The sequence below is a fragment of the Neomonachus schauinslandi genome, chromosome 4 (genome assembly GCF_002201575.2).
Source record: "Neomonachus schauinslandi chromosome 4, ASM220157v2, whole genome shotgun sequence".
Taxonomy (NCBI): Eukaryota; Metazoa; Chordata; class Mammalia; order Carnivora; family Phocidae; genus Neomonachus; species Neomonachus schauinslandi.
In genome coordinates, this window is record NC_058406.1 from 184,432,247 (window position 1) to 184,457,242 (window position 24,996).

The following is a 24,996-nucleotide window of genomic DNA, read 5'->3' on the forward strand; positions in this document are numbered from 1 at the left end:
GCACCTGCCTCCTGTCATAACATGCTTCTACCATCAGCCCAGTGAGGCGAGCAGGGCCACGGGGAGAGCTCCAGTCAGGGGCAGGAAGGCAGACCTGGGAGAGCCGGCCGCCTCCAAAGACGGGGGCGGGGGGGGGGGGGGCGGATAAGGGGCCGAATGAAGGACTGCGCACTCCCAGTTCAGAGGACAGCTGACAGAAAGCATGGGTTCTGGTGCCAAGAAGACCCTAATGCACACCATATCGCCTCCGCTCGTGGATGTGCAGTTCAGTCTACGGCCACGTCTCCAAAGAGCAACGCCCACTTCAAAGGGTTCTCTGGAGTTTAATGGGACACTGAGCCCAACAGACCCAGGACACTCCCTAGAATACAGTAGGCCCTGAATAAATAGGATTTCCCTTCCCCCTTTCTCTCCCGAAACACTAACATTTGAAAATTACCAGTGAGAAGAACTGCATAAATTATCAATATTCATGACAGAAGCAGATACACAAACAATCCTAAGGGGCAAAACAACTTAATACCCATTTGTATTTTGGTTTTAGAGTAGAGTAGGCTCTGTTTATGCCAGTAACAGTTATCTTCTGATGTCTCTATGGCTTCCTTCTGCACCGGAATCAGCCTGAATCTCCACTCAGCCTCCGTGCACAGTGGGTCACCCAGCTGCCTGCGCTGCAGGGGCCTGGTAGCCATGACACGCGGACGCCAGTCTGTCGCCGGCAAGCTGTGCAGACGCAGAGTAAATCACATACCCTCTCTGGACCTCATTTATAATGCAAATGTGTTGAAATAAGCCATCTCTGGGGATGCTTGACTCTAAAATGACGTGACGCTAACAGAAAAATCTTCATCTCTGAGCAAGATGAAAAATAATGAATTCACAATACACCGTGTCACATCAAATTCAATAAAGTGCAAAAACTGAGTGCCCAAATTGAATGCGTGATAATTCTGCTATATTCCAGGCCATGCAATTTACATGGGTCCCTAAGGAAAATAGAGCTCAAGTAATTTTTTTAAGTCATGCCTTTTACACAAGAGACACCTGAATAAATGTAGTCTTGGTATTTTACATCTTCAGATCTTCTTTTAGTTATGATGGGGGTTACCTCCTGATAAACCCATCCTAGATTGAAAATTTCAAGCTATATTACAAAGCTGTGATCACTAAGACAGCATGGTACTGGCACAAAAACAGACATATAGATCAATGGAACAGAATAGAGAGCCCAGATATGGACCCTTAACTCTGTGGTCAAATAATCTTTGACAAAGCAGGAAAAAACATGCAATGGAAAAAAGACAGTCTCTTCAATAAATGGTGCTGGGAAAATTGGACAGCCACATGCAGGAGAATGAAACTCGACCATTCTCTAACACCATACACAAAGATAAACTCAAAATGGATGAAAGACCTCAATGTGAGACAGGAATCCATCAAAATCCTAGAGGAGAACATAGGCAGTAACCTCTTTGACATCGGCCACAGCAACTTCTTTCAAGATACATCTCCAAAAGCTAGTGAAACAAAAGCAAAAATGAACTTTTGGGACTTCATCAAGATAAAAAGCTTCTGCACAGCCAAGGAAACAGTCAACAAAACAAAGAGGCAACCCACAGAATGGGAGAAGATATTTGCAAATGACACTACAGATAAAGGGCTGGTATCCAAGATCTATAAAGAACTTCTCAAACTCAACACCCAAAAAACAAATAATCAAGTCAAAAAGTGGGCAGAAGATATGAAAAGACACTTCTCTGAAGAACACATACAAATGGCTAACAGACACATGAAAAAATGTTCATCATCATTAGCCATCAGGGAAATCCAAATCAAAACCACACTGAGATACCACCTTACACCAGTTAGAATGGCAAAAATGGACAGGGAAAGAAACAACAAATGTTGGAGAGGTTGTGGAGAGAGGGGAACCCTCTTCCACTGTTGGTGGGAATGCAAGTTGGTACAGCCACTTTGGAAAACAGTGTGGAGGTCCCTCAAAAATTTAAAAATAGAGCTACACTATGACCCAGCAATCGCACTTCTGGGTATTTACCCCAAAGACACAGATGTAGTGAAAAGAAGGGCCATATGCACCTCAATGTTCATAGCAGCAATGTCCGCAATAGCCAAACTGTGGAAAGAGCCGAGATGCCCTTCAACAGATGAATGGATAAAGAAGATGTGGTCCATATAGACAATGGAATATTACTCAGCCGTCAGAAAAGATGAATACCCAACCTTTACATCAGCATGGATGGGGCTGGAGGAGATTATGCTAAGTGAAATAAGTCAAGCAGAGAAAGTCAATTATCATATGGTTTCATTTATTTGTGGAACATAATGGATAGAATGGAGGACATTAGGAGAAGGAAGGGAAAAATGGGGGCGGGGAATTGGAGGGAGAGATGAACCATGAGAGACTATGGACTCTGGGAAACAAACAGGGTTTTAGAGGGGAGAGGGGAGGGCGGATTGGTTAGCCCGGTGATGGGTATTAAGGAGGGCACGTACTGCATGAAGCACTGGGTGTTATACGAAAACAATGCATCATGGATCACCATATCAAAAACCCATGATGTACTGTATGGTGACTAACATAACATAATAAAATTTAAAAAAAAAAGAAAATATCATAAATTGAAATGCATTCAATACACTAACCTACCAAGCATCACAGCTAAGCCTGGCCTACCTTAAATGTGTTCATCTACAGTTGGGCAAAAACATCTAACAATGCCTATTTTATAATATCTCATGCAATTCATTGACTACTGTGCTGGAAGTGACAAACAGAAGGGCCGTGTGTGTGCAGAACAACTCTCAGTCTGCCAGTTGCTGACCCGCATAACCGCTGGCTGACTGACAGCACCCCTCCACTGCTCAGCACAACAAGCAAATATCTGCATATCACTGGCGCAGGAAGACATCCAAATTCCAAGTTCCAAGCATGGTTTCTACTGAGTTCTGATCACTTTCACACCATCTTAAGGTTGAAAAATCGTAAGTCAAGCTATCGTTAAGTCAAGGACTTCCTATGCTCGTTCAATCATTCCTTAAGTTTCATATGTCCCTACCATGGGCCATAGGTGCCAAGCCTTGAGGCACCAGGACTAATAACCAGGCTCTGGACTGCACAGAGCTCAAACTCTAGCCAAGGAAACAGAGCAACAGTTAACAACACTCCTCCATTCTTCCCAGGGAATGGGTGGTAAAACCCTACTCATTCTTCAACATTTAGGACACTTTTTTTTTCATTTCCTATGCCGCCTTCCCAGCCTTCTCCAGTAAAAAAAAAAAAAAAAAATCAGGTCCTCTCCAATTATATATACATATATACATTTGCTACAACCCTGTAACCCTCACCTCCATCAAGATATATAAGGTTTCATTAGCTCAAAAGATGCTCTTCCTTCTAGGGTGACCACCTGTTTGGGTTTGCCCAGCACTGAGGGTTCTCCCAGGGCAAGGGCATTTCAGAGCTAAAACCTGGGAGGTCACACGTGCACAGGGACAGTCAGCAACCTGATCCCTGAGAGTCAATTCCTGCCCTGCCCCACCTCAACCTACAGCCCACCGCACTTCAGACTTTTTCTCCTGTTCTTCTAGAAACTGATATAAATGAAGTCATACAGTAATCAGCATCACGATTTTGAGCTTATTCGGTGTTGCCGCACATCCCAGTAGTTCGTTTTATTTGAGGGATATTCCTCTGCACGGATATACCGCATTTTGTTTATCCATTCCCCTGCTGATGGGCATTTCAGTAGTTTCCAGTTTGGGGTTATTACAAAGAAAGCTGTTATGAAAATTCTTGCAGGAATCTTTCCGTGAATACAAACGCTTATCTCACTTGAGTAAACACCTGCGAGGTCACTGGGTAGGTAGACGTCACACTGGGCGAGTAACGGCCTGACGGTGCGTGTACCGTGTTAAACTCCTGTAATTTTTGAAGGCTCCTGCTATTTCATGTTCTTGCCAGCATTTGATCTTGTCAGTCTTAAGTTTGGCAGCACGAGAGGGTAGACAGTGGCATCTAATTGTGGTTTTAATTTGCACTTCCCTAATGATGAGTGATGCTGAGTACTTTCAGGTGAGTGTGGGCCATCTGTACACCTTCCTTTGTGAATATCTGTTCAAATCTTCTGCCCATTTTTTGATTGCCTCTTAGTGTTTATTTTTAAAGACTTCACTATATATGTCAGATATAAGACTTCCATTGCACACATATGTAACACACATTTTCTCCCAGCATGCAGCCTGCCTTTTGATGAGGTGAAGTTTTTTATTTTGTTAAAATCCATTTTAGCAACTTTCTGATTTACGGTTAGTAGTTTCTGATCCCATCTGAGGAATCTTTGCACCAAAGTTACAAAGATACTTTGTTACTTTATCTTTGAAAAGGTTTATAAAATTTTTTCATTTAGGTCTAGAATCTATCTCAAATGAGTTTTTGTGTGTGCTGTGATCTATGGGTGAGTTATTTTTTTCCCCACATATGTACCCAGTTCTTCCAGCACCATTTGTTGAAAAACGTTTTCATTCCACATAAAGTTCTTTTCATACCTTCTTAAAAATAAATTGATCAGGGGCACCTGGGTGGCACAGTCAGTTAAGTGTCTGACTCTTGCTTTTCGCTCAGGTCCTGATCTCAGGGTCATGAGATCAAGGCCCAGGACGGGCTCCACGTTCAGCATGGAATCTGCTTAAATTTCTCCTTCTCCCTCTGCCCCTCCCTCCTGTGTTCTCTCTCTCCCAAATAAATAAATCTTTAAACAAAATCATTTGATCATATATGAGAAAGTCTATTTCTAGACTATTATGAGCCATCAATCCCTTTGTCTATCTTTCTAACAATAGCACTCGTTTAATTACTGTAACTTTATATTAAGTCTTAAAATCATACCCTACACCCTCCAACTTCTTTTGTCAAGACATGTGTCTAGTCCATTGGCGATAGCCTGTTCCATTTTGAAATAATTTCTAAAACAACTTGTCAATTGCACTCAAAAAAAAAAAAATCCTGCTGGGATTTTCATTGGAATTGCACTGAATTTATAATCCAGTGTGGGAAAACTGGTATCTCAGCAATAATTGATTCTTCCAATCAACAAGCAAGGTATACCTCTCCAATTTTTTAAGTGCTAATTTCCCTGGCCTGTGCTTTGTCATTTTCAGGGTAGAGATCATATGTAAAAAGATCTATCCCTTAAGTGTTATATGATTTTTATTACAATATAAATATTTTCAAAATTTCATTTTCAAATTAATTGCTAGTATTTAAAACTATAATTGATTTCTGAATATAATATGGATCATCCTATAATCTTACTAACTTGACTTATTAGTTCTAATAATCTCTAATAATCTCTTGGCACAGTAGATCTCATGGTAGATATTTATGTACTTGATCACATGTATCATGCAAACACATGAATAATAACTATACTTCATTTCCAATTTTTATAGCTTTCATTCTTTTCTCATCTCATTGCTCTGATTAGGTAGAACTGGCAGAAAAGTAATGAATATACTGGCAAGAGCAAACATACTCACCTTGACTGATCCTAAGCTTAGAGAAAAAGTGCTCAGCCTTTCATAATTAAGTACAATGTTAACTATATAATTTTAGGGGTTTGTAGATGCCTTACACCAGGTTGCAGAAGTTCTCCAAGCCTTGTTTACAGTTTCTATCATAAGTGTTGAATTTTATCAGATGATTTTTTTCCCATCAACTGACATCTTATTTTTGTCCTTTATTCTGTTAGTATAGTAACTTCATGCACTGATTTTTCAATGTAGAACAATCTTGTGTTGCTGGATAAAACCCGAATTATACATATTGTGTTCCCTTTTTTATATTGCTGGATCTGATTTATTAATATTTGGTTCTGAATTTTTTCAATTATGCATACTGGTCACAATATTTACTTTCTCACAATGTCTCTCCCTGGATTTGGCATCAGGGTGCAGGCAGTGTCATAAAATGAGAACTGGAAGTATTCCCTCCCTTGTCTACTTCTGGAAGAATTTTTGTAGAAGTGGTATTATTTCTTTCTTAAAAGCTTGATGTATTTCATAGTGAAGCCATCTGAGCCTCAAGTTAGCTGTAATTAAGATTTTAAACTCTGATATGTGACTATCTCAGGGACTCTATTTCATCTCGTGTCAATTTTAGTAATTTTTGTCTTTCAACACACTTTTCATTTGTAAAGTTTATTGGAATACAATTTATCATAAAATACTTTTTATTATTCTTTTAATGTGTACAGGATCTGTAGTGATTCATTCACAGTATTAGTAAATGTGCTTTCTCTTTTAAACTCTGATTGTCCTGGCTAAGGCTTTATTAATTTATTAATCTTTCCAAAGAATCAACTTTTGGTTGCATTGACTTTACATATTATTTTTTCATTTTCTATTTCAATGATCACTACCCTTTACTATTTTTTGAACCATTCAACTTTTCTAACATAAACATTTAGCATCCTATATATCAGCTGGAATTATTTACTAGAACTGTGCATGTTTCCTATATTTGTACTAGTTTCCTGTCTGCTTGTTCTATCAAATACCAAGATACATGTGTTAAAATATTCAACTATAATTGTGGCATTTTCCATTTCTCCCTGAGATGTCAGTTTTATTTTGAAGTTATGTTGTTAGGTACATTTGAGTTTAGGCTTTCCTATGTATTCTTGATGATGTGACCATTCTATCAATATAAATTATCCTATCTCTTTTTCTCCTCAAAGTCTATTTGTTTGATATTAATATACCCACACCAACTTTCTTATGATTACTGTTTGAATGGCATATATTTCCCCTCATCTTTGTGCTTTTCAACTGTACATAACTGTTTCTGGGAGTGAACATGTTAATTGACTCTAGTTTTTTTTTAATACAGTCTGACAACTTCCACTTTTAAATAGTCTTTAGTCCATTTACATTTAATGTAATTCTTGGTACACTGGATTTAAGTCTACCACGTTGCTATCTGTTTCCTATTTGATTGTATGTTCCTAGTTCTTTACTCCTTTCTTGCCACCTCTTCCCCACTTTTCAGTTTAAGTATTTTTTAGTAACCCACTTTTGCTCTTCTGGCTATCTTTAACTTATGATGTGGTTGAAGCTAGAATGTGGTAACACATAACATGTAAGAACTACCATTTCTCCTCTACTCCATTTCCCTTCCATTTCTCTGTGCTATTTCCTATTGCGTATTTCACTTCTATATAGGATATGCACTACAAAATTAAATGCTCTTATTTTTTCTTTAAATAGTCAATAGTCTTCTAAAGAAATTAAGCAAGGGGAAGAATCTCTGATATTTATTCACTTGCTATTTCTATTTTTGGGATTCAACATTCCTTAATATAGACCCATGTTTCCATTTGGTATTATTCCTGCCTGATGAGCTTTTATCAGGCTGATAAAACACAAGGATTATGCTCTATCCATCTCTTACCCCACTGAGTCCTTTATATAACATGTGAAACACTGGAGGTATTGATTTTAAGAATAAATGAAACATTGAAGGTGCTGGTTTAAAGGTTTACAGTCTGGTAAGTACTTTATTAGAAGTATAGAAACCCAAAGAAGCACCAACCCACTCCATATAGTCATATTCAGGAAAATTTTACAAAAATGGTGACATAGATCGTCAATGCCAACAAACATTTCCCAAAAGGTTAAGTAAATGAATGACAGTTTAAGAAGAGTTTTAGAAAAAGATGTATGCAAAGGCACATTGCAGGAAACTGTCTTGACATACCCAGTGAGAATCTCCACTTGATGTGTGGAGAACTGGGGGGCAAATGGAACTGGGGGCTCAAGAGAAAGGTCTAGGTCAAATCTTTAAGTACCCTGAATATCACAGTAGGGACCTCGAACTTTATCTCCTAAGTACTGGGAAAGTCTTTAAGCCAGACAGTGACGTGGGAACATCTGTATTTACAGGATAATGCAGGAGCAAACCTGGAGGTAGGGGGACCACAAAGGCAACTACTCGTAGAGTCCCAAGGAAAAGGAACCAAGATGTGCAGTGGAATGGAGAGGGTGATCAGGAGACATTTCAGAGGCTCAATCCACAGGATCTGGGGAGGATTAGGCTTAGCAGGGGTGGAAAGGGAGGATTAGAAGAAATCCAATCTCCATCCCAAGAGCAGGAAGAAGACCATGCAAGCCAACAGAAAAGAGAGCAGGGTCAATGGGTGGGGAATTCGGGAGCCAAGCAGCACTTGCGCTAACCACCGACTCTTCCAAGTGTGTGTTTGCTCCATTCCACACAGTAGCATTTTTCTCATCTTAAATTGTCATTTAGAGCAGCAGGGGTCGTGACGTGCAAACCGGCTATCAAAAGCGGGGAACAAACGCAACTCAGTGACAACCTGTGCTGCTTCCAAGAACTATTTATATGAGCACTGGCAGCAGGCGATGCGGGGATGAGAAGGAAACACGGCAGGTACATCATGGAGCAGCCCGAATGCACAGGAAGGGCCTGAAACACGGGAACAGCGAACAGCGTCTGGCAGCAGTCCTGGCCACGGCTCCCCCGGGGCCAAGCGCTTTGATGGTTTATACAACAAACTCAAAACAGAGGCAAGCCTTGGCAAGAAAGACTATTACTCCGTGGACTGAAAAAGTGACAGATGATGAAATGTGATGCTAAAAAGCCCAAGCTAAGCCATTAATTCTTGTGAAGCCATTCTCTGATGGCTGGGAAGAAAAATAGTCTTTCCTATAAACTAAAACTACACTTATTATTTGGGGCTGTATCACTTTAAAGGGAGTTTTATATCAACTTTAACATGGGCAGCACCAACCGTCTATTTTACACCGTGGAGTACAGAATCCTTTGTGGGTTTGTGGAGAGGAAGGGGATGCTGCACGTGATGCTCTTCCCCCAGTTCAAGGCCACAGAGGTGCCCGTCACCACTGCCACTTAACTCTACTAAGAATAAACATCACTATCCCACTGCATCCTGCACCCATAGGTAAGGCACAACGGGACATGAAGACAGTCAAGTACTCAGTGCTAATCAGTACCTGTTTTCTGCAGGCTGCTGGCCGCTGGGGCAGGGGTCTGAGTGGCAGAGGGTCTCCAGTGGGCAGGAACATCACCCACCACGTTCAGACCGCACCACTCCCAGCTCACCCTAGGTCAAAGTTTCAGATGGGAAATGGTCATTCTCCCGCCTTAGAGAAGAATACCTCTAGGACCTCTGGCCACTTCTGGGTTTGAGGTAGACACAATGTCTGATTTCTCTCCCCCTGATGGAAGACAAGACCTGGAGAAGTAACTAGGAGGAAAATTTCTGTCCAAGAAGGGCTCTCTGGCAGAAACAGGCCAGTGCTCCAGACGGCTGGGACCTCCACGAACGGAGGTGCCTAGATGCTGGACAGCCTGGAGGGGCACACAGTTTTCCTGGGATGCTAGCAGTGACACAGAAAAAGACGTAGGACTCCCCCAGGAGTGCCCGGACACGGGGCTAGCGGCCGAACCCCCTACCAACAGGAGAGCTGAACCAGACTGAAGCCAGGACCAGGCTCAGGGCACTGCATGGAAAACGTGTCCTATACAATGATGACCACAAACAAGCATGTTGCAACGTTAACATCACGGTTATGCCACCTGAGAAGGTGTAAAGCCCATCCACTCACAACTAACTGAAAAAAGCGATTCTGTATAATGCCTGTTTTTCTGATGCAGAACCTAAGTCTCAGGGAAGCTAAGCAACTTGGCACAGTGGTTTGGATTTGACTAGAGGTGGGACAAAGAGGAACACGGAGGTCAGAATTCCAAACGCAGTGCTGCGGGACTCTAGAAAAAGGCCATGACAGAACAGAGATCGGTTTACCTGGTTGCCGGCAGAGTACTGACTCGGGTGAAGAATACAGATGGCTCGGCTTCCACGTGCAGCCCCAGGGAGAGGTTCCTATAGTACCCTTCAACGTGGCCCGGACCTCCAGAGTATTTGAAATTCAGGATAGCTTCCAGGGTCTGAAATGATGAAAAAACGGTAAGTTAACAATCCTGAAGTTGATCAGCATTCTTCCAGAAGGCAGGCCTCACTTAGGTAAGGCTGAAGAGAACCCCAACTGGGCAACTCCAACACCTGGCACGCACCTGCACCATCTTTCCTATGATGCCCCCTGTGTGTCTGCACTTACAATGCCCAGCCCAGACATGCACATGGAAAAAGGCTCCAAAATCCTTCTGTGGCTTATAGAGCATTTTAGAGAGGAAAACACATTTCCATCAGCATCACTTAAACACAGAGATGAGGGGGTGGGGAGGGGATGACCCTTCTCTCGGAGGTAGCACCTGGCTCCCCGGCCGGAGGTCAGTAAAGCTGACGAGCTACAAACTCATCAAGAGATGAGGTCACAGGGCAACTGTGGGGCCAGAAGGCCAAGGAGGTACAAGGCCCTTCTAGAAGGTAAGGTAGGGACACCGGTCAGCAAATGTAGAGCCAGCCACCACACAGGCCAGCAGAAAGGCATTAGCTCAAGGTCAATGAATTACTAAAGGCTGAGGAAGGGCTCTAATAACAGGGAAGACCCCCTGGGAGCCCAGACAAGAAGGAAGGCCCCACCCACTCTTCACCATGGACCTCCCTGGGGATACACACAAAGGACTGGCCAGGGTGCAGGACAGCAGAGGGGGCCTTCCGCGGTAGCACAGGCATGGAGGAGGGGGTCAGCAACCACTGAAGGAAGGGTATGAAACCAAAACCCCAGCCTCAACCCCACCCTCCCCTCTCATCCCCCCATCCAGACCCCTCTTTCTCCTCTGAAGCAAAACCCTAAGCCGCTGGAGGAGGGGCACCCAATGACAAGGGCACAAAGGCAGGGACAAATATCCATTCCCGTGGGGGGGCGGGGAGGGCAGAAGCTAGTCCCGAGCCAGAATCCCGTACCAGTGCGGTTAGAGGTCCCCCACCACCGAGCCGGGCTGGAAACCCACTCATCCACAACGCCCACCAGATACTAGGCAGAGATGGGCTGCTAGGTGAGGGAGGAGCAGGGAGGCCAAGGGAGCCCAACACAGAAGACCCAGGTGCACAGCGTGGGACAAGGACAGCAGAGAAGTCCCGTCTGCTCCTGCCACCAGCCCCAGTGGGGAAGGAACAAAGGTGTGGAAAGACCCCACCCATGTTGCTGGCATGCAGGGAGGGCTGAGGATGGAGGATGACCATTCTGGGAGAAACGCTTGGCACCTCAGTTCCCTCCCCCTCCCCCGCCCATACAAGACAACACCAGAGGAATTTGGAGCCTGTGGGGCACCCAGGTAACCATAGCAACAAGAAATCTCAAACCCAGCTCAACCCCTCACTAGAGTGACTCAACCTTCCACGTGAAGTCCTAACACAGGCATCAGCAAACTATGGCCCGTGAGCCAAATGTGGCCTGCAGCTGGTTTCACATGCCCCGAGAGCAGTTTTTACAGTTTTAAAAGGTTGTAAAACAACAACAGTGGAAAACAAAGAGCATACAACCCTGACCACTTGTGGCCGGCAAAACTGAAATATTTACCATATGGTTCTTTATGTAAAAAGCTTACTGATAAACTGTAAGAAGAAAACAGAAGTAGATCCTCGTGACCGTGGATGAGGGTGTGGTGTCACAGAGAGGACACCAAAAGCACCAGCAACAAGGGACAAGAGGCCAGTGTCATGGAAATCCAAGGAAGGCAGACCTTCGGGAAGACGGGCCAGAACGCCCCCTGCTGCAGCCAAGCTTGGAAAAAGGGGTGTGGGAAAGTACCCACGTCTGGCCAGCAGTTGACCGCGGGCGACGCTCGTGGAAGTCAGAGCTCACGGAGCCCAGAGAAACCAGAGAAATGGGTGGCACTGGCCACGGCCAACTGGGGCTTCAAAGCTGTGCGCTCCAGGTGGGGCCTAAGCATTGCGTCACCTGGTAAGAGCAAAGTGAGCACAGAAGGAGCCACCTGCCTTCCTCCCCACGTTCAAGAGCCAGTTATTTCGATAAACCTTCCTGGCAAGGCACAGTGTTTGGCCTCCGGTCCGTGCTTTCACTGACCTGTTTCCCCCTTCCAGGGGAAAGGCAGCCACAGCTACAGACTTTTTTAAAATGAAGAACACACCCTCTATGTGCACGTCTTCAGAGACAGGGCACCCCGAGGAGGACAATGACTTTCCCGAGAGACTCGAGACGTGCGGAGCAGGACGGTGCAGCAGTCGGGGAGCAGGTGCAGAGGCCAGGCTCAGTGTGGCCCACTGGCTCCCCGAGGTCCTGGGCACGCCTTCCATCCACTCTAAGCCCGCTTCTCCACTGTGACACAGGGGCAAGAATGAGCACCTAGCTCAGCGCAGATTCGCTGAGAAAATGCAGCAGCAGAGCAAGTAGACACTCACTGAGAAGAATTCCTTTCTCCCTCTGACCTCGCCATCTGATACCTGGAGGCAACATGACTTAAAATGGGAAGAAACCGGAAATGGATTTCAGTGCTGTTTCTACCCCATTTTTTATCACAGTAAGATATATAAAATAAAATTTGCCATTTCGACCATTTTTAAATGTACTGTTGGGTGGCATGACATACATCCGCAGAGTTGTGCAATCATCACCACCCTCCATCCGTAGGCAGAGCTTTTTCACTTTCCCAAACTGAAACTCTGTCCCCATTAAACACTAACCCCCTGCTGCCCTCCCCCAGGCCTGGATACCACCGTGCTCTTTCTGTCTCTATGAATTAGAGGGCTCTCGGAACCTCCTGTAAAAAGAGTCCTAGCTTTTGTCCTTTGGGGACTGGTTTATTTTACTCAGCTTCATGTCTTCAAGGGTCGTACATGGTGGAACAGGTGTCAGAACGTCCATTTTAAAGCTGGAGCTAAACACTCCACTGCACGCACAGGCCACATTTTATCTATCTGTTGAGGGACACTTGGGTTTCTTCGACCTTTCAGCTATTGTGAATAACACTGCCATGAGCATGGGTAGACACACAGCGGTCCTGAGATGGTGCTTTCAGTCCTTAGGGTACTCATTTCTTTATATATTTGTTTTAGGGATTACCATGCCATTTTCCATGGTTGCGAGATCATCTTATGTTCCCACTGACAGAGCCAGAAAATATCAGTTCCAATTTCTCCACATCCTTGTCAACATCTGTTATTTCCTGTTTCATAGGTTTGTTTGTTTTTTATAATAGCCCTCCTAACAGGTGTGAAGTGGTATCTCTTTTTGGTTTTGATTTGCATTTTCCTAATGACTAGTGATACTGAGCATCTTTTCATGTGCTTACTGGCCCTTTATTATTGTTTTTGGAGAAATGCCTGTTCAAGCTTTTGAGTCATTTTAAAAGCTCACTTCCCACACCTCTTCTTCAAGGTCTTTCACACCTAGAAGCTTATAGGTTCCCTTCAACTTCTGTACCACCAGGAATGTCTTCACTGTGCCTAAATGCGATATAAAGCCACACCAGATCCAAGAGGACATCTACACTTCCTCACTTAAAAAGGGCTCAAGAAAATATTCAAGAAAACAAACATTCTGAATAATGGCCTTGAAATGCCCAAACCTATGAAGTAACACAAATGTCACACGGACTTTGTTTTTTTTAAGGTAAACTAAAAGTCCAGGGAGTGATGTAGTAGAAATCACCTAGGAAGGCAGCAAAAAATTCCTGGGGATACATAACAATCAAGTACTACATAACAAAGAAGAAATAGTCTGTGTTTCTATTTTCTTGGGATTGGCTATGTCTTTTGCTCTGTAAAGAACCAAGGAAAAGATAGGATTACAGGGAAAATAATTTATAAAAATCAAGCAAATTAAAGATTTTGTGGGGGCACCTGGCTCAGATGGTTAAGCGTCTGCCTTCAGCTCAGGTCATGATCTCAGGGTCCTGGGATCGAGTCTCGCATCGGGCTCCCTCCTTGGCGGGGAGCCTGCTTCTCCCTCTCCCACTCCCCCTGCTTGTGTTCCTGCTCTCGCTGTCTCTCTCTCTGTCAAATAAATAAATAAAATCTTAAAAAAAAAAAAGATTTTGTGAAATTATTGAGTATTACTGCCTTCCTTTCTTAAAAAACAAACAAAAAACCTCTCCTTGGCTCTATAAAATTAGAATATTTTAATAAAAACAGAAAGTGGGTCGGTAAGGTAAAAGACATAGGATGCTCCAACTTTTTTTTCAATCACAAAATAATGAGAAGCAATGTGCTACTCTACCCTAAGACTTCCCCTTCTCAGAGTATGCTGCAGTCCTTACTTGGAAAAAATACTATTACAGAAATCAGTAATGGGCAAGGAACTGAAGAAAAAAAGTTTCTAGGCATACAACTTATTATTTGAGCTAAAATAAAAGGTCTTTCAGTGGTTACCTTTTATTGTGCACCTACTAGGTACCAAATACCATGATAAGTCATCTACACACACACTGACTCTAATGTTCTTAAGAGTCCTACAAGGAAAGTCCTGTTTGCATAACCAACTGAGCCACCCAGGCGCCCGCCCTGTTTGCATAAACAAGGCTCAGAGCTGTTACATGACTGGTCCAGGCCACACACCCAGGAAGCAGCACATCCAGGATTTAAATGCAGAGCCACATGGCTGCACAGCCCGCTCTCTTGCCATTTTTGCAAACTACTCAGAAGAGCATTCATTCATCCATCTACCCACTCACTCACTGACCCTGAACAAATGTCTACTATGTGTAAAGGATAATGGCAGAAGGCATGATGCCACCTACAGGGACTCAAGTCTAGCTAAAGACACAAGCCAGAGACATCTTTAGATAAACTGTTATATGTTACAGAGAAGTATCCTAGGATATATGGAGATACCAAAGACTATTACACCTGGAAGGCCAGGAGTTGGATAAGAAGGAACAACATCTCAGCAAGAAAGGCAGAATTAGGCAACTGTTAAATTGAAAATGGATAAACAGAGAAAAATAAAGTCTAGTTCTTGAAAATATCAATAAATATGACAATCTTCTAAGGTAGTCTGATCAAAAAAAGAAGAAACTAATTACCAATATCAAAAATGAAAATGAATGTCAGCAGGGATCCTACACACATTCAAAGGATAATAAAATAGCGCAAACAATTTAGTGCCAATAGATTCAACTTGAATAAACACATCACCAAACGGAACCAGGAAAAAATAGAAAACCTGAGAGCCTCATGTCAACTGAAGACACTGGATTCACAACTGAAAACAGCCCTCCTAAAGGAAGCCAAGGCCAGGTGGTTTCCCCGCTGAATTCTATCAAAACCTCAGGTTAGAGACAATACCAGTTTTATACAAACACCTTCAGAAAATAGAGGAAACGTCTCCCTTTGTTTTATGAGGGCAGTCTTACCCAAATACTAAAATAACACACAGTATACATGGAAAGAAAACCACAGATCTATATCCATCATGAATTTAGATGTAAAAAATCCTAAATTCAGTAACAGATAAGATGAAAAACACATCATGACCAAGTAAGTTTATCTCAACAATGCAAGGTTGGTATAACACCAGAAAATCAGTTAACTTTCATTCACAATATTGAGACTATTACTAGACAATAAAGAAAAGCCACATGATCATCTCAATAGCATCAGAAAACACAGTTGACAGAGTTCAAAACCCACTTAAGATTTTTTTTAAAAAATCTCCACAAACTAGGCATAGAAAGGAATATCCTCAATCTTCAAAGTGCACCCATGAAAAACTTTTGCAGTTTAAAACCACATATCATGGTAAACTAAATGTTCAGATTTTAATCTGGATTAAGGCAAGGACATAGCTGTCATTACTCCTATCAACATTGTACTTGAGATCCTAGCAAGTTCAATAAGGTAAGAAAAAGAAATTAAAGGCATACATGCCAGAAAGGAAGTAAAACGGTCTGTTCACAGACAACATTATCATGTACCAAAAAAAACCAAAATCTTATAAGGAATCTGCTAGAACTCTCAGAAATTGCTGGTGTTAATATAAAATAGCACAATCACTTTAGAAAACAACTAGTCAGAATTCCTTACAAACTTAAAAAATTAACATATTATTCAGCAATAAAACTCCTACCAAGAAAAATAAAAAGACCTATCCACACAAAAGCATGTATGTAAATATCCATGGAAATTTTATTCATAATAATCCCAAACTGGAAATAACCTCAATGTCCAAGAAGAGGTAGGTGACTAGATTAATTGTAGTACACCCATAAAATGGAATACTACTCAGCAACAAAATGGAACAAACTACTGATACACACAACATGCAAGAATCTTAAAAACATTATTCTAAGTGAAAAAGGCAGTATGCTATACTACATGCTTGCATGTATAGGAGATGCTGGAAAAGGTTAGTCTTTAGCGACAAAAAGCAGATCAGTAGTTGCCTGGGGTTGGGGCAAGAAAGGATTGACTATAACGGGGTCAGGGAAACTTTTGGGGGTAATGAGAATATTTTACATCGTGGTGGTGGTGGTGGTGGTGGTGGTTACATGGGATATACATCTGTCAAAATTCGTCAAACTGTACAGTTCATGTGGCTGCATTTTATAGAAAGCAATTTATACTCAAACTTGGTTTCTGACCATTTATAGGCACACAATCACTTGCAAACATTAAAAGACTCCAAGTAACAGTGTGGGCCACACTGATGGGGGACTGCTCATGTCTCAGTACAAACATGCTACGTCAGGATTCCCAGGTTCTACAGCAAAAACCATCCAGTGAAATTATGATTTATCACAATTAAAACTTCACATGATCTGGGAAAAGTCATATCCTTCCTCTAGTTCCCCATATCTTCATCTGTAAAATCAGAGTTGTGCCTGATACTACCTAAGGTTCTTACCAGTTCCTAAATAAACTATTATTATTCATTCTGTATTACTGTTTCATGATTTCTAATCTAAATAAGGCTCTTGCCAGAGAGAAACCATCACCCTGTACAGTATCCTAATTTATATGTCTAAGATATAGATCTCTAATTTTTAAAAACCCTAATTGGACCTGTCACCACAGATTTCCTTCTGCTCTATTTCTGTGATAGGACATAAGATTAATAGCTGTGATATGATCCACTTAATAAGTCAAACATTCAGGACCAGAGGTCCCAGCTGGGGTTCATTCCCAAGAGACCAGACCTACGGTTTACTTAAGGTCAATGAAACATACAAATGAAAGCCATACCATTACTTTCCAGTTAATTAGCACTTTTCAGCCAAAGTCTTTCTTCAGTGTTAATTATGCCTTAAAGACGCCAAGTGACTACAAATTAAATGGTACATCCCCAATAATGCAGGAATGGACAATAAGCAACACCAGCCATCAAAATGGCTCGTACTCAAGGGGCACAGCAGTCCCTCGGTGGCTGAGATGGGTTGGGACACCAGGTTCACATGGAGGGGGATGTGGCTGGGACCATTAAAAGACCAAGTCAGAAATCTGATTTTGGGGAACAAGAAAAGCAGCCATTTTCACATCTTTTTTTGTGAAGTGTATGTTGATATCATTTGACCTTTTTTATTAAATTGACCTATAGTCCTTTTTCTTCTAGACTTATAGGTTTTATATATTAAGGGAATTACTCCTTGCCTGTGATATAAATCACAAATATTTTTCAAAGTTGGACACTGTCTTTGGCACTGTTTATGTGCCTTGCAGAAATGGTTACCATTCTTCTAGTTAATGCATCAATCTTTTACAACTCTTGGACTTTTTTTTTATGGTTCCTGCATCATGGTTGGAAACACCCTCCACTCTGAAGTTATAAAATCTAATTCTGTTTTCTTCTGCTACTTTAAAGTTTGTCTTTGAAACTTTTAACTTCAATATTATCTTAAATTGACAGAAAAGTTGAAAGTACAAAAAAATTCCCCATTACCTAATGCAAAAATTGTTCACATTTTATCCCATTGTTTTAGAATTCTCTGTCAAGTCTCTTTCATAAAATGTATAGATAAATATAAGATAATGTCTGTAAGGTTTCTCCTCTGTTTAGTTCCTATTTTCCCCTAGTAATCAATAAGTAATTTGTGTGGAGATGCTTTGAGAATTGGTAAATACCTTACTCATTAAATTTTCACCCACTAGCACAGCATCCACTGATAGTCTTCTAACATCATCATTCATTTCACATTTATTAGATGCCAATCTACTGTAAGAGATTTTTCTTCCCCATTTATTTGGTTAATATCCACATGGATTAACGGCTTCTTGTTCTATACAATGGGTTATAATCTGTTACGGTCATTACTCATGCTGACACGCAGACTATCCCCAGTCTGGCATCTGTTCGAGCTAGCTGCTGTGTCCTGTGACACGCCCTCATTGATCTTTAAGCAATTCCTTACTTTATGGAACAACAGGATGTTCTGGGATCATCTCATATTTTTCCTGCCCTGGAAACTAGCCATTTCTCTGAAGAAGACTGGATCATTTTTGTGGGGAATGATAACAAGAAATGGGTCCTAGATGTGCTCATTGCTACTAAGATGCTCTTGCTCTGAGGCTGAGGTGCACGCATATGCCTGTGCCTACATATGCACACACACATATGTGTTGATACCTATTTCTGTATCTATTTTTATATAGACACAGGTGTGTGTGTATATATATATATATATATATATATATATATATATATATATATGGATAATGATATAGAAATCTCCACAAACTGGGAGTTCATAGTGAAACCTCAAGTTCCAAACTTAGACAAGATTCATTTGAATCTCCCCCCTTTCCACATGTGTAACAACCTTCTCTAACTGTGAGAAATGGAGGTCCCATCATCCTCAATGTATTTACTCAACTGCTCACACATAAGATACACAGAAAGTGGTGTCGTAATTGCTAATACATACTATTACAAAGAGCAAATCTACCAACTGAGGTCTGATATTTGTTAGTACTTCCTTTTTGATGTAAGGTGAACCTTACATACAGGGAAAGTATACAGCCAAGTATACAATTAAGTTTTGATAAATATATTCCCCATGTAACTATCAGCCTAACAAAGATACAGAACACTTCCACCAACCAGGGAAGCTCCCCTGTGCCCCCTTCTAATCCAAGACAGACATTCTCATGGGCAACTACTTTTCTGAAAATTTTTACCACGGATTAGATTTGCCTTCCCTTGGATTTCACATAAATAGAATCATATCGTATGTTCTCTTTTATAGCTGGGTTCCCTTGTGCAACATGTCTTCCAGCTTCATCCACGTTATTGTGTAGATGGATACAGATCATGACAGATGCAGATATATATTTTTCATTGCTCAGTAGTATTCCATTGTAAAAATACACCACAATCTGCTTATCCATTCTCCAATTCATAGGCATTTGAGTTGTTCCCAAGTTGAGGATAATAAAAGTCAAACTGCTATTAAAAAAATTCTTGTGCAAGATTTTTGTGGGTATATATTTTCATTTCTCTTGGATAAACACTTAGGATTGAAAATGTTGGGTCATTATGACAGATGTATATTTGATTTAATAAGATCTACAGTTTTCCAAATTAGGTTTACCATTTTATACTCCCACTAACAACATAAGAGAGTTCCAGTTGCTCCACATCCTTGCCAACATTAGGTGTTGTCAATTTTTCTAAATTATGATTATTCTGGTAGATGTGTATCTCATTCTGGTATGAATTTATGTTTCCAGTTGGCTAGATCTTATTCATGTCCGGGTTGACAAGAGTGCATATGGAAAACATCTCCAATGAATAATCAACAAACACAGGATGCAAGTGGACGGACATCCAACCCTGGCTCATGTGTGCTGCTAGGTGAGCAGACTACAAAAAAAACAGGAACAACGCAGAACACACAGCAACTAGTTCAAGAGAGAGGTGGCCATCCTCATTCAAAAACACCCAGTATCAAGCATGACAGTGGCCTTGGGTAGGGTCAAGCAAAAACACTACGAAAGGAGAGAGAGATCCACAAAGTAGTCTTGGTAGGAAACAAAATGTGCCAGTATCTGCTCACTCTGTCAGATCCACGTAGCCAATTTCCACCTTCAGAGTCAAGTGAAAGGCACACCTCTCCTCCGTGGAGGCATGCAGTATCCTGCGGCCCCCCCACAGGACACAGCTCAGTGCTTCGGAATGGGCCTGCTCCCACCTCGACTGTGGTCCATAGAGACAGAACTCAAAGCATTCCAACATTAGGCTCTGGCACCTGGTACTCATGGAAAGCTGAGTACATCAGTGTGGAAGAGAGAAAGAGCTCAAATCCACATCTTAGAATCCTGGCCCCAAACCAAATGCACTATGAGATCTCATCCAACGTTAAATCTGTGACAAGTCTGTCTTTGATCTCATTAGCCCTGGCATCCTCCCTCACACTGCTGCACCTTCATTACGTCCCTAATAGCATTCTAGCCTTAGAGAGTGGAATCACAATCCCTCCACTGCCAGTGTATGCTGCTGCTCTAATAGGCACAGGGCCATGTGGTCTGTTAACCAAGGCTGAAAACGTGGAGTTCATTTACTCAAATGGTTGGAATGCAATTAGGGCTTTACTCAAGAGAGGTACAAGAATCAGAAAGTCTCAATTCACAGAGAAGGAAGGATACTTTTTTGTTAATGAGGACTAAGTAGCCAGGTTCTTATTTTGGGGAGCTGTAAGTATACCAGATAAACAGTGGGAGGGTCTCCCAGTATACTATGTACTTCCCTGAATGAGGTTTTTTTAAAAAAAAAAAAAATGTAACTATTATCCACTTTTTTATAGGTAAGGAAACTTAAACAGAATGATTTAATGTGCCCAACAGTTAAATAGTTAAAATACCAGCTATATTTAAATCCAAAACTTATGTTCCAGTCATTAAACCATGGAGTGTGTTCAACTTTTCCTTCCCTAATTTTCACTTCCATGTTTTGACAAAAGACTTAAGGATGTCTGTGCATATGGAAGGTTCATAGCAGAAGCTCACTGATCCACTCTCCTTAACAGAAAGCTACACTTTTATGCTATCATTCCAGCCACATCCCTAAGACCTGATGATGAAGGTCAGAGTACATGGATTGGGATGTGTTAGACACCTGCTCTATCCAGGGCTGCTCTGAACTCTGGAAAAGTGGACACAAGGTCCATCATTGATCTCTGCATTGACCTTTTCATTTAACAACTGCATGGTCTGCCCATTGAATATGATTCCACTCATCACAAATCTAAAAGGTCCATCTAGGTTGCAAACAGAAAATTTGTGATCAACAGATAACCCTGTATCCATCTTCCAGGAGCAGGAACCCACTAACATCAAAATCAAATGGAGTGATGCTAGCACTAAATATGTTGTGGAGTATGCAGCTATCTTGGAATGTGTGATACTCACCTCAAGAGTGGAACCAAAGGAGTTGCCATCTCTTCTTTCCCCTCCTGAGAAGGAGTTACAAAAAGCATGCAACTCCCTCAAGATTATCAGCAGTGCCTAATCTACCACCAGCTGCTTTCCACCCAAGCTCCCCTAGTCAAGATTACATGACAGTTATGGCATGGTGGAGAGACTCATGACCTCAGTGCATACCAACATTGCTTCCCAGAGGATGGGGTGACCCCTTTGACAAAGTGTAGCTTGATGGCCTTGCTCAGAACATCATGCCTGCATCCACTGACACTACCAAGGCCAGTGGTCAAGTGGCAAGGTCATCCCTGAGCTGAATGGGTACACACTGGCAAGGCCTTCTTTGTCCCCCTGCCAAACAGGTGTGAGGGATATGACCTACTGTCTAGAGGTGGCCAATTCTGATGACATCAAGAAGGTGGTGATGCAGAACTAAAGGAGTCCTTGGAAGGCATCCTGGCTATGAGGAAGCCCAGGACTCCGGAAACTACAATAAAGATATCCACTTAAAGGTAGAAATCTTTGATGCTAGGGCTGGATTACCTTCAATGGGTATCTTGTCAAGCCAATATCCAGCTATGAATTTGGCTACAACTACATGGTGTACCTCACAGTCCGTATGATCTTCAAGGATGACCAGCCCCAACAGCAGCAGAAGAAAATAAGCCCTCAGCCACTGGGATTCCCTGAGCCAGCTCCACTCCCCACACACTGGGCATCTCCCAGACAGTTTCCATCCCTGGGCCCTGAAAACGGGATATTAGGATCAAGACCATGGATATACCACACCCAGCAGGAAAAAAAAATACACACATGTATATATAGTGAAATGTCAAAATCACTAGAGTCCTGTGAAATGATGAGCTCTCACTCAGTACAGGTATTCCAACAGTGAGCAGCTAATGGAGCCACATGGCACAGCAAAGATGACCTCAGTAACCTCTCGAGCTCTTCCTCCTGACAACAAAAATTCAGTGATCTTAGCTACAAAAAGTCAGAATTAAAAAGCGTTCTTAGAAATAATCAAGTCAGCAACCTTGTTGTTTTGTTTTACCTGGAGAACCCAAGCTCCAGAAAGGAACAGACAACTGACCTGACCAAGGCCAAGGCTCATGTTCAAATCTGGCCCTTCCTATGACACTAACCCCGTTTGGAGGGGATGGAGAGAACCCTCCATTGGGCCCTTGCTCAAGGTGGTCCCATATAGAGAGGCCCCCAGGAGAGCAGTAATATCTCTTCCAGCTTCTTGTCAGGGAAGCAAAACAGAAAACATCTTAGAACAAGCTATATTGGAAGAGGAAGGGGTTGTAGACTAAAGTATGCATTCTTTATCAATCAGGAAAAAGAGATTATCCAGAAATCATTATTTGGTAAATATGGAACGTGTATTAGATGATGTCATGGCACCAACATCCTATTTCATGGGTGTGACAATGGTCCCACGGTTACTGAGGGAAAGCTCCCTGTTCTCAGGAGCCGGGGAAGACAACTGGAAGGGGAAACAACATCGAGTCTTCAGTTTACTTCCCAATGGTACTTTCGCTTACCCAGGAGGAGCAGGGGAAAGAGTATGCTTATTAATTGCACCATCCTTTCAACTTCATGTCTGAAATTTTTCAAAATAAAACACTCAAAAAAGTATTAACAAATCAAGGATTCTAGAGCCTGGACTCCAGAAATAAAGAAGAACCTGTGAACTATGTAACTACCCAACAGAGCACATACATGCTGGAAGGATGGTCCCAGGTGCTCCCTAGAACAGACTCCAACACCCTCAGGAAAGGCCTCGGCATGGCTATTCGTAAGTACTTCCCTTTGCCCGCTGAGATACCTGGGGCTCAGCCAGGCTTCAAGGACTCACCCCAGGCCCCAGGGTCCTAGAGGGTTCCGCTGGACTCTGAGCCCCAGGCCTGTGCTCTTGCCCCTGCGAGGCTGTCTCCTCCAGGGCACAGACCCTGCTGAGAGTGGTCAGTTGGGCAAGGGCCTGTTGCCAAAGCCGGATGAGGCTGCTCAGACCACAAGGCAGTGAGCGCAGCAAAGCCGCCCGTCTGAGAAGGCTTGCTTTCTCTGGAGCTGGGGCTGCTGCGGATCGAACTTATTTCTGCTGCTCTTCTCAGGGATTTAACAGCTCTTCCAGCCTGTGGCCTTGGCTTCTTTCCCACCCCAGAAAACTTTTCTTTAAACAGAAAACACAAACTTCCTGCCTGTTTGGCCAGCGGGGGCACTTCTAGGCCCTGCAAGCCGGGGGCCTCAATGAGCAACTACCTCTCTCTGGACCTTGGCCCTTTACCCCCAACAGTGGGAATCAACTTAACCACTGCTTTAGGGAATACCCTTCAGCTCAGCTGCACCAGAGGCCCCCACCTAGAGCCTCTCTCCTATCTCTCGGGTGGATGTCAGTTGTCTCCACTGTGGACTGAAGGTCGGGACAGAGAGAGAGGGGTTCCTGCAAGCAGCAGTGACAGCAAAACCCGGCACCTGCAGTTTCTTCTTCCACTCTATAAATTGCTCCCGTTTCTGAGATCCTACAGAACATCTCAACTTGGCCGACAGGAAAGGAAACTGCCTTTTAATGACCATCTATTACAAAACATCGATTCAGTTTTATTTATTCATCGTATGGTTTAAGCCTCAAAATCTGTCAGAGAAGAGCTCAGCCCCATTTGACAGGGGAGCCAAAGGAGGCTGAAGGAGGACTAGCTAGCATGTCCCAGACCACACCTCTGCAGAGAACCCTTATTTTCCGTTCTGGGGCTCCCACATGAAGGACTTGCCCGGAGTTGCCGCTCATCCTCTCCATGCACTAGCTCACAGAGAAGTCAGCAGGGTGCAGCCCACGGGGTAAAGAGACCAAGATCACAGCAGCCAGATACAACATGCCTGCAGCCCAGCCACCCTGAGGCCCAAGAGGTCAGCACCTCCGCCCCCAGCACACCTGCTGGTTGAAGCTCTGCCCTGGGGTCTCCATCCGCATCCCCTGGAGAACAGACTTAGGCTGCTGAGCCCCCCACCCATGTTTCTGATTTGCAGGTCAGGTAGGGCCTGAGAATTTTCATTTCTAGAAGATCCCAGGATGCTGAAGCTGCTGGTTCAGAGACCACACTCTGAGAACCACCACCTGGAGATGGGAGCTAAAGGCAACGTCCCTAACTGGAGAGATGCAGGGCAAGAACAGGTCCTGAGGGCTCCGCCTTCTCCCTCTCCCCTCCAGGGGCCCTGCCAGCCCGCCCCATGGGTGAGAACAGTAGTCCTCAGCTCTGCCTGTGATGACACAGACCCTCGAATTATGTGGAAGGCAGCGGTGAGCCCATCTGGCCGCAGGGAGGCCAGACCTCCAACCCAGCTTCTCCCAGTAGGTAAGCAGACCCTGCCACTCTCACCCCTGCCTCTCTGCTGTTCTCCACGCAGATCGTGCAGGCAAGGGCTCACTAAGCACCCTCTGGAACCCTGCCACCCACCTGAAGATAGCCAGGGTTGCCAGCCAAACACCCCCACCCCTTCCACTGTTCCTTGGTAGGCCAGCCGAGGGCCGCAGGCCTGGCCTCTCCAGCAGACATTTACTGAGCACGCACCCTGCGCCAGACACCGTGCTACCCAGCCCAGCTGGGAGAGTATAAGGAGAGGGTTCGGCTGTTCTGGAAGAGGCTGGAGAAGAGAGGAGACCAGGCTG

The 24,996-nt window shown here is 43.2% G+C and overlaps 1 protein-coding gene across 2 annotated transcripts in view; it reads right to left on the reverse strand.

The window, feature by feature from the left end:
- TRAPPC9 (trafficking protein particle complex subunit 9) overlaps window positions 1–24,996 on the reverse strand; it is a 572,354-nt gene that overhangs the window by 208,303 nt on the left and 339,055 nt on the right. For both annotated transcript variants that reach the window (XM_021688817.2, XM_044914681.1), the window contains one exon: window positions 9,861–10,003. In XM_021688817.2, coding sequence (XP_021544492.1) covers window positions 9,861–10,003 — 143 coding nt within the window. The remainder of the gene's footprint in view (window positions 1–9,860; window positions 10,004–24,996) is intronic.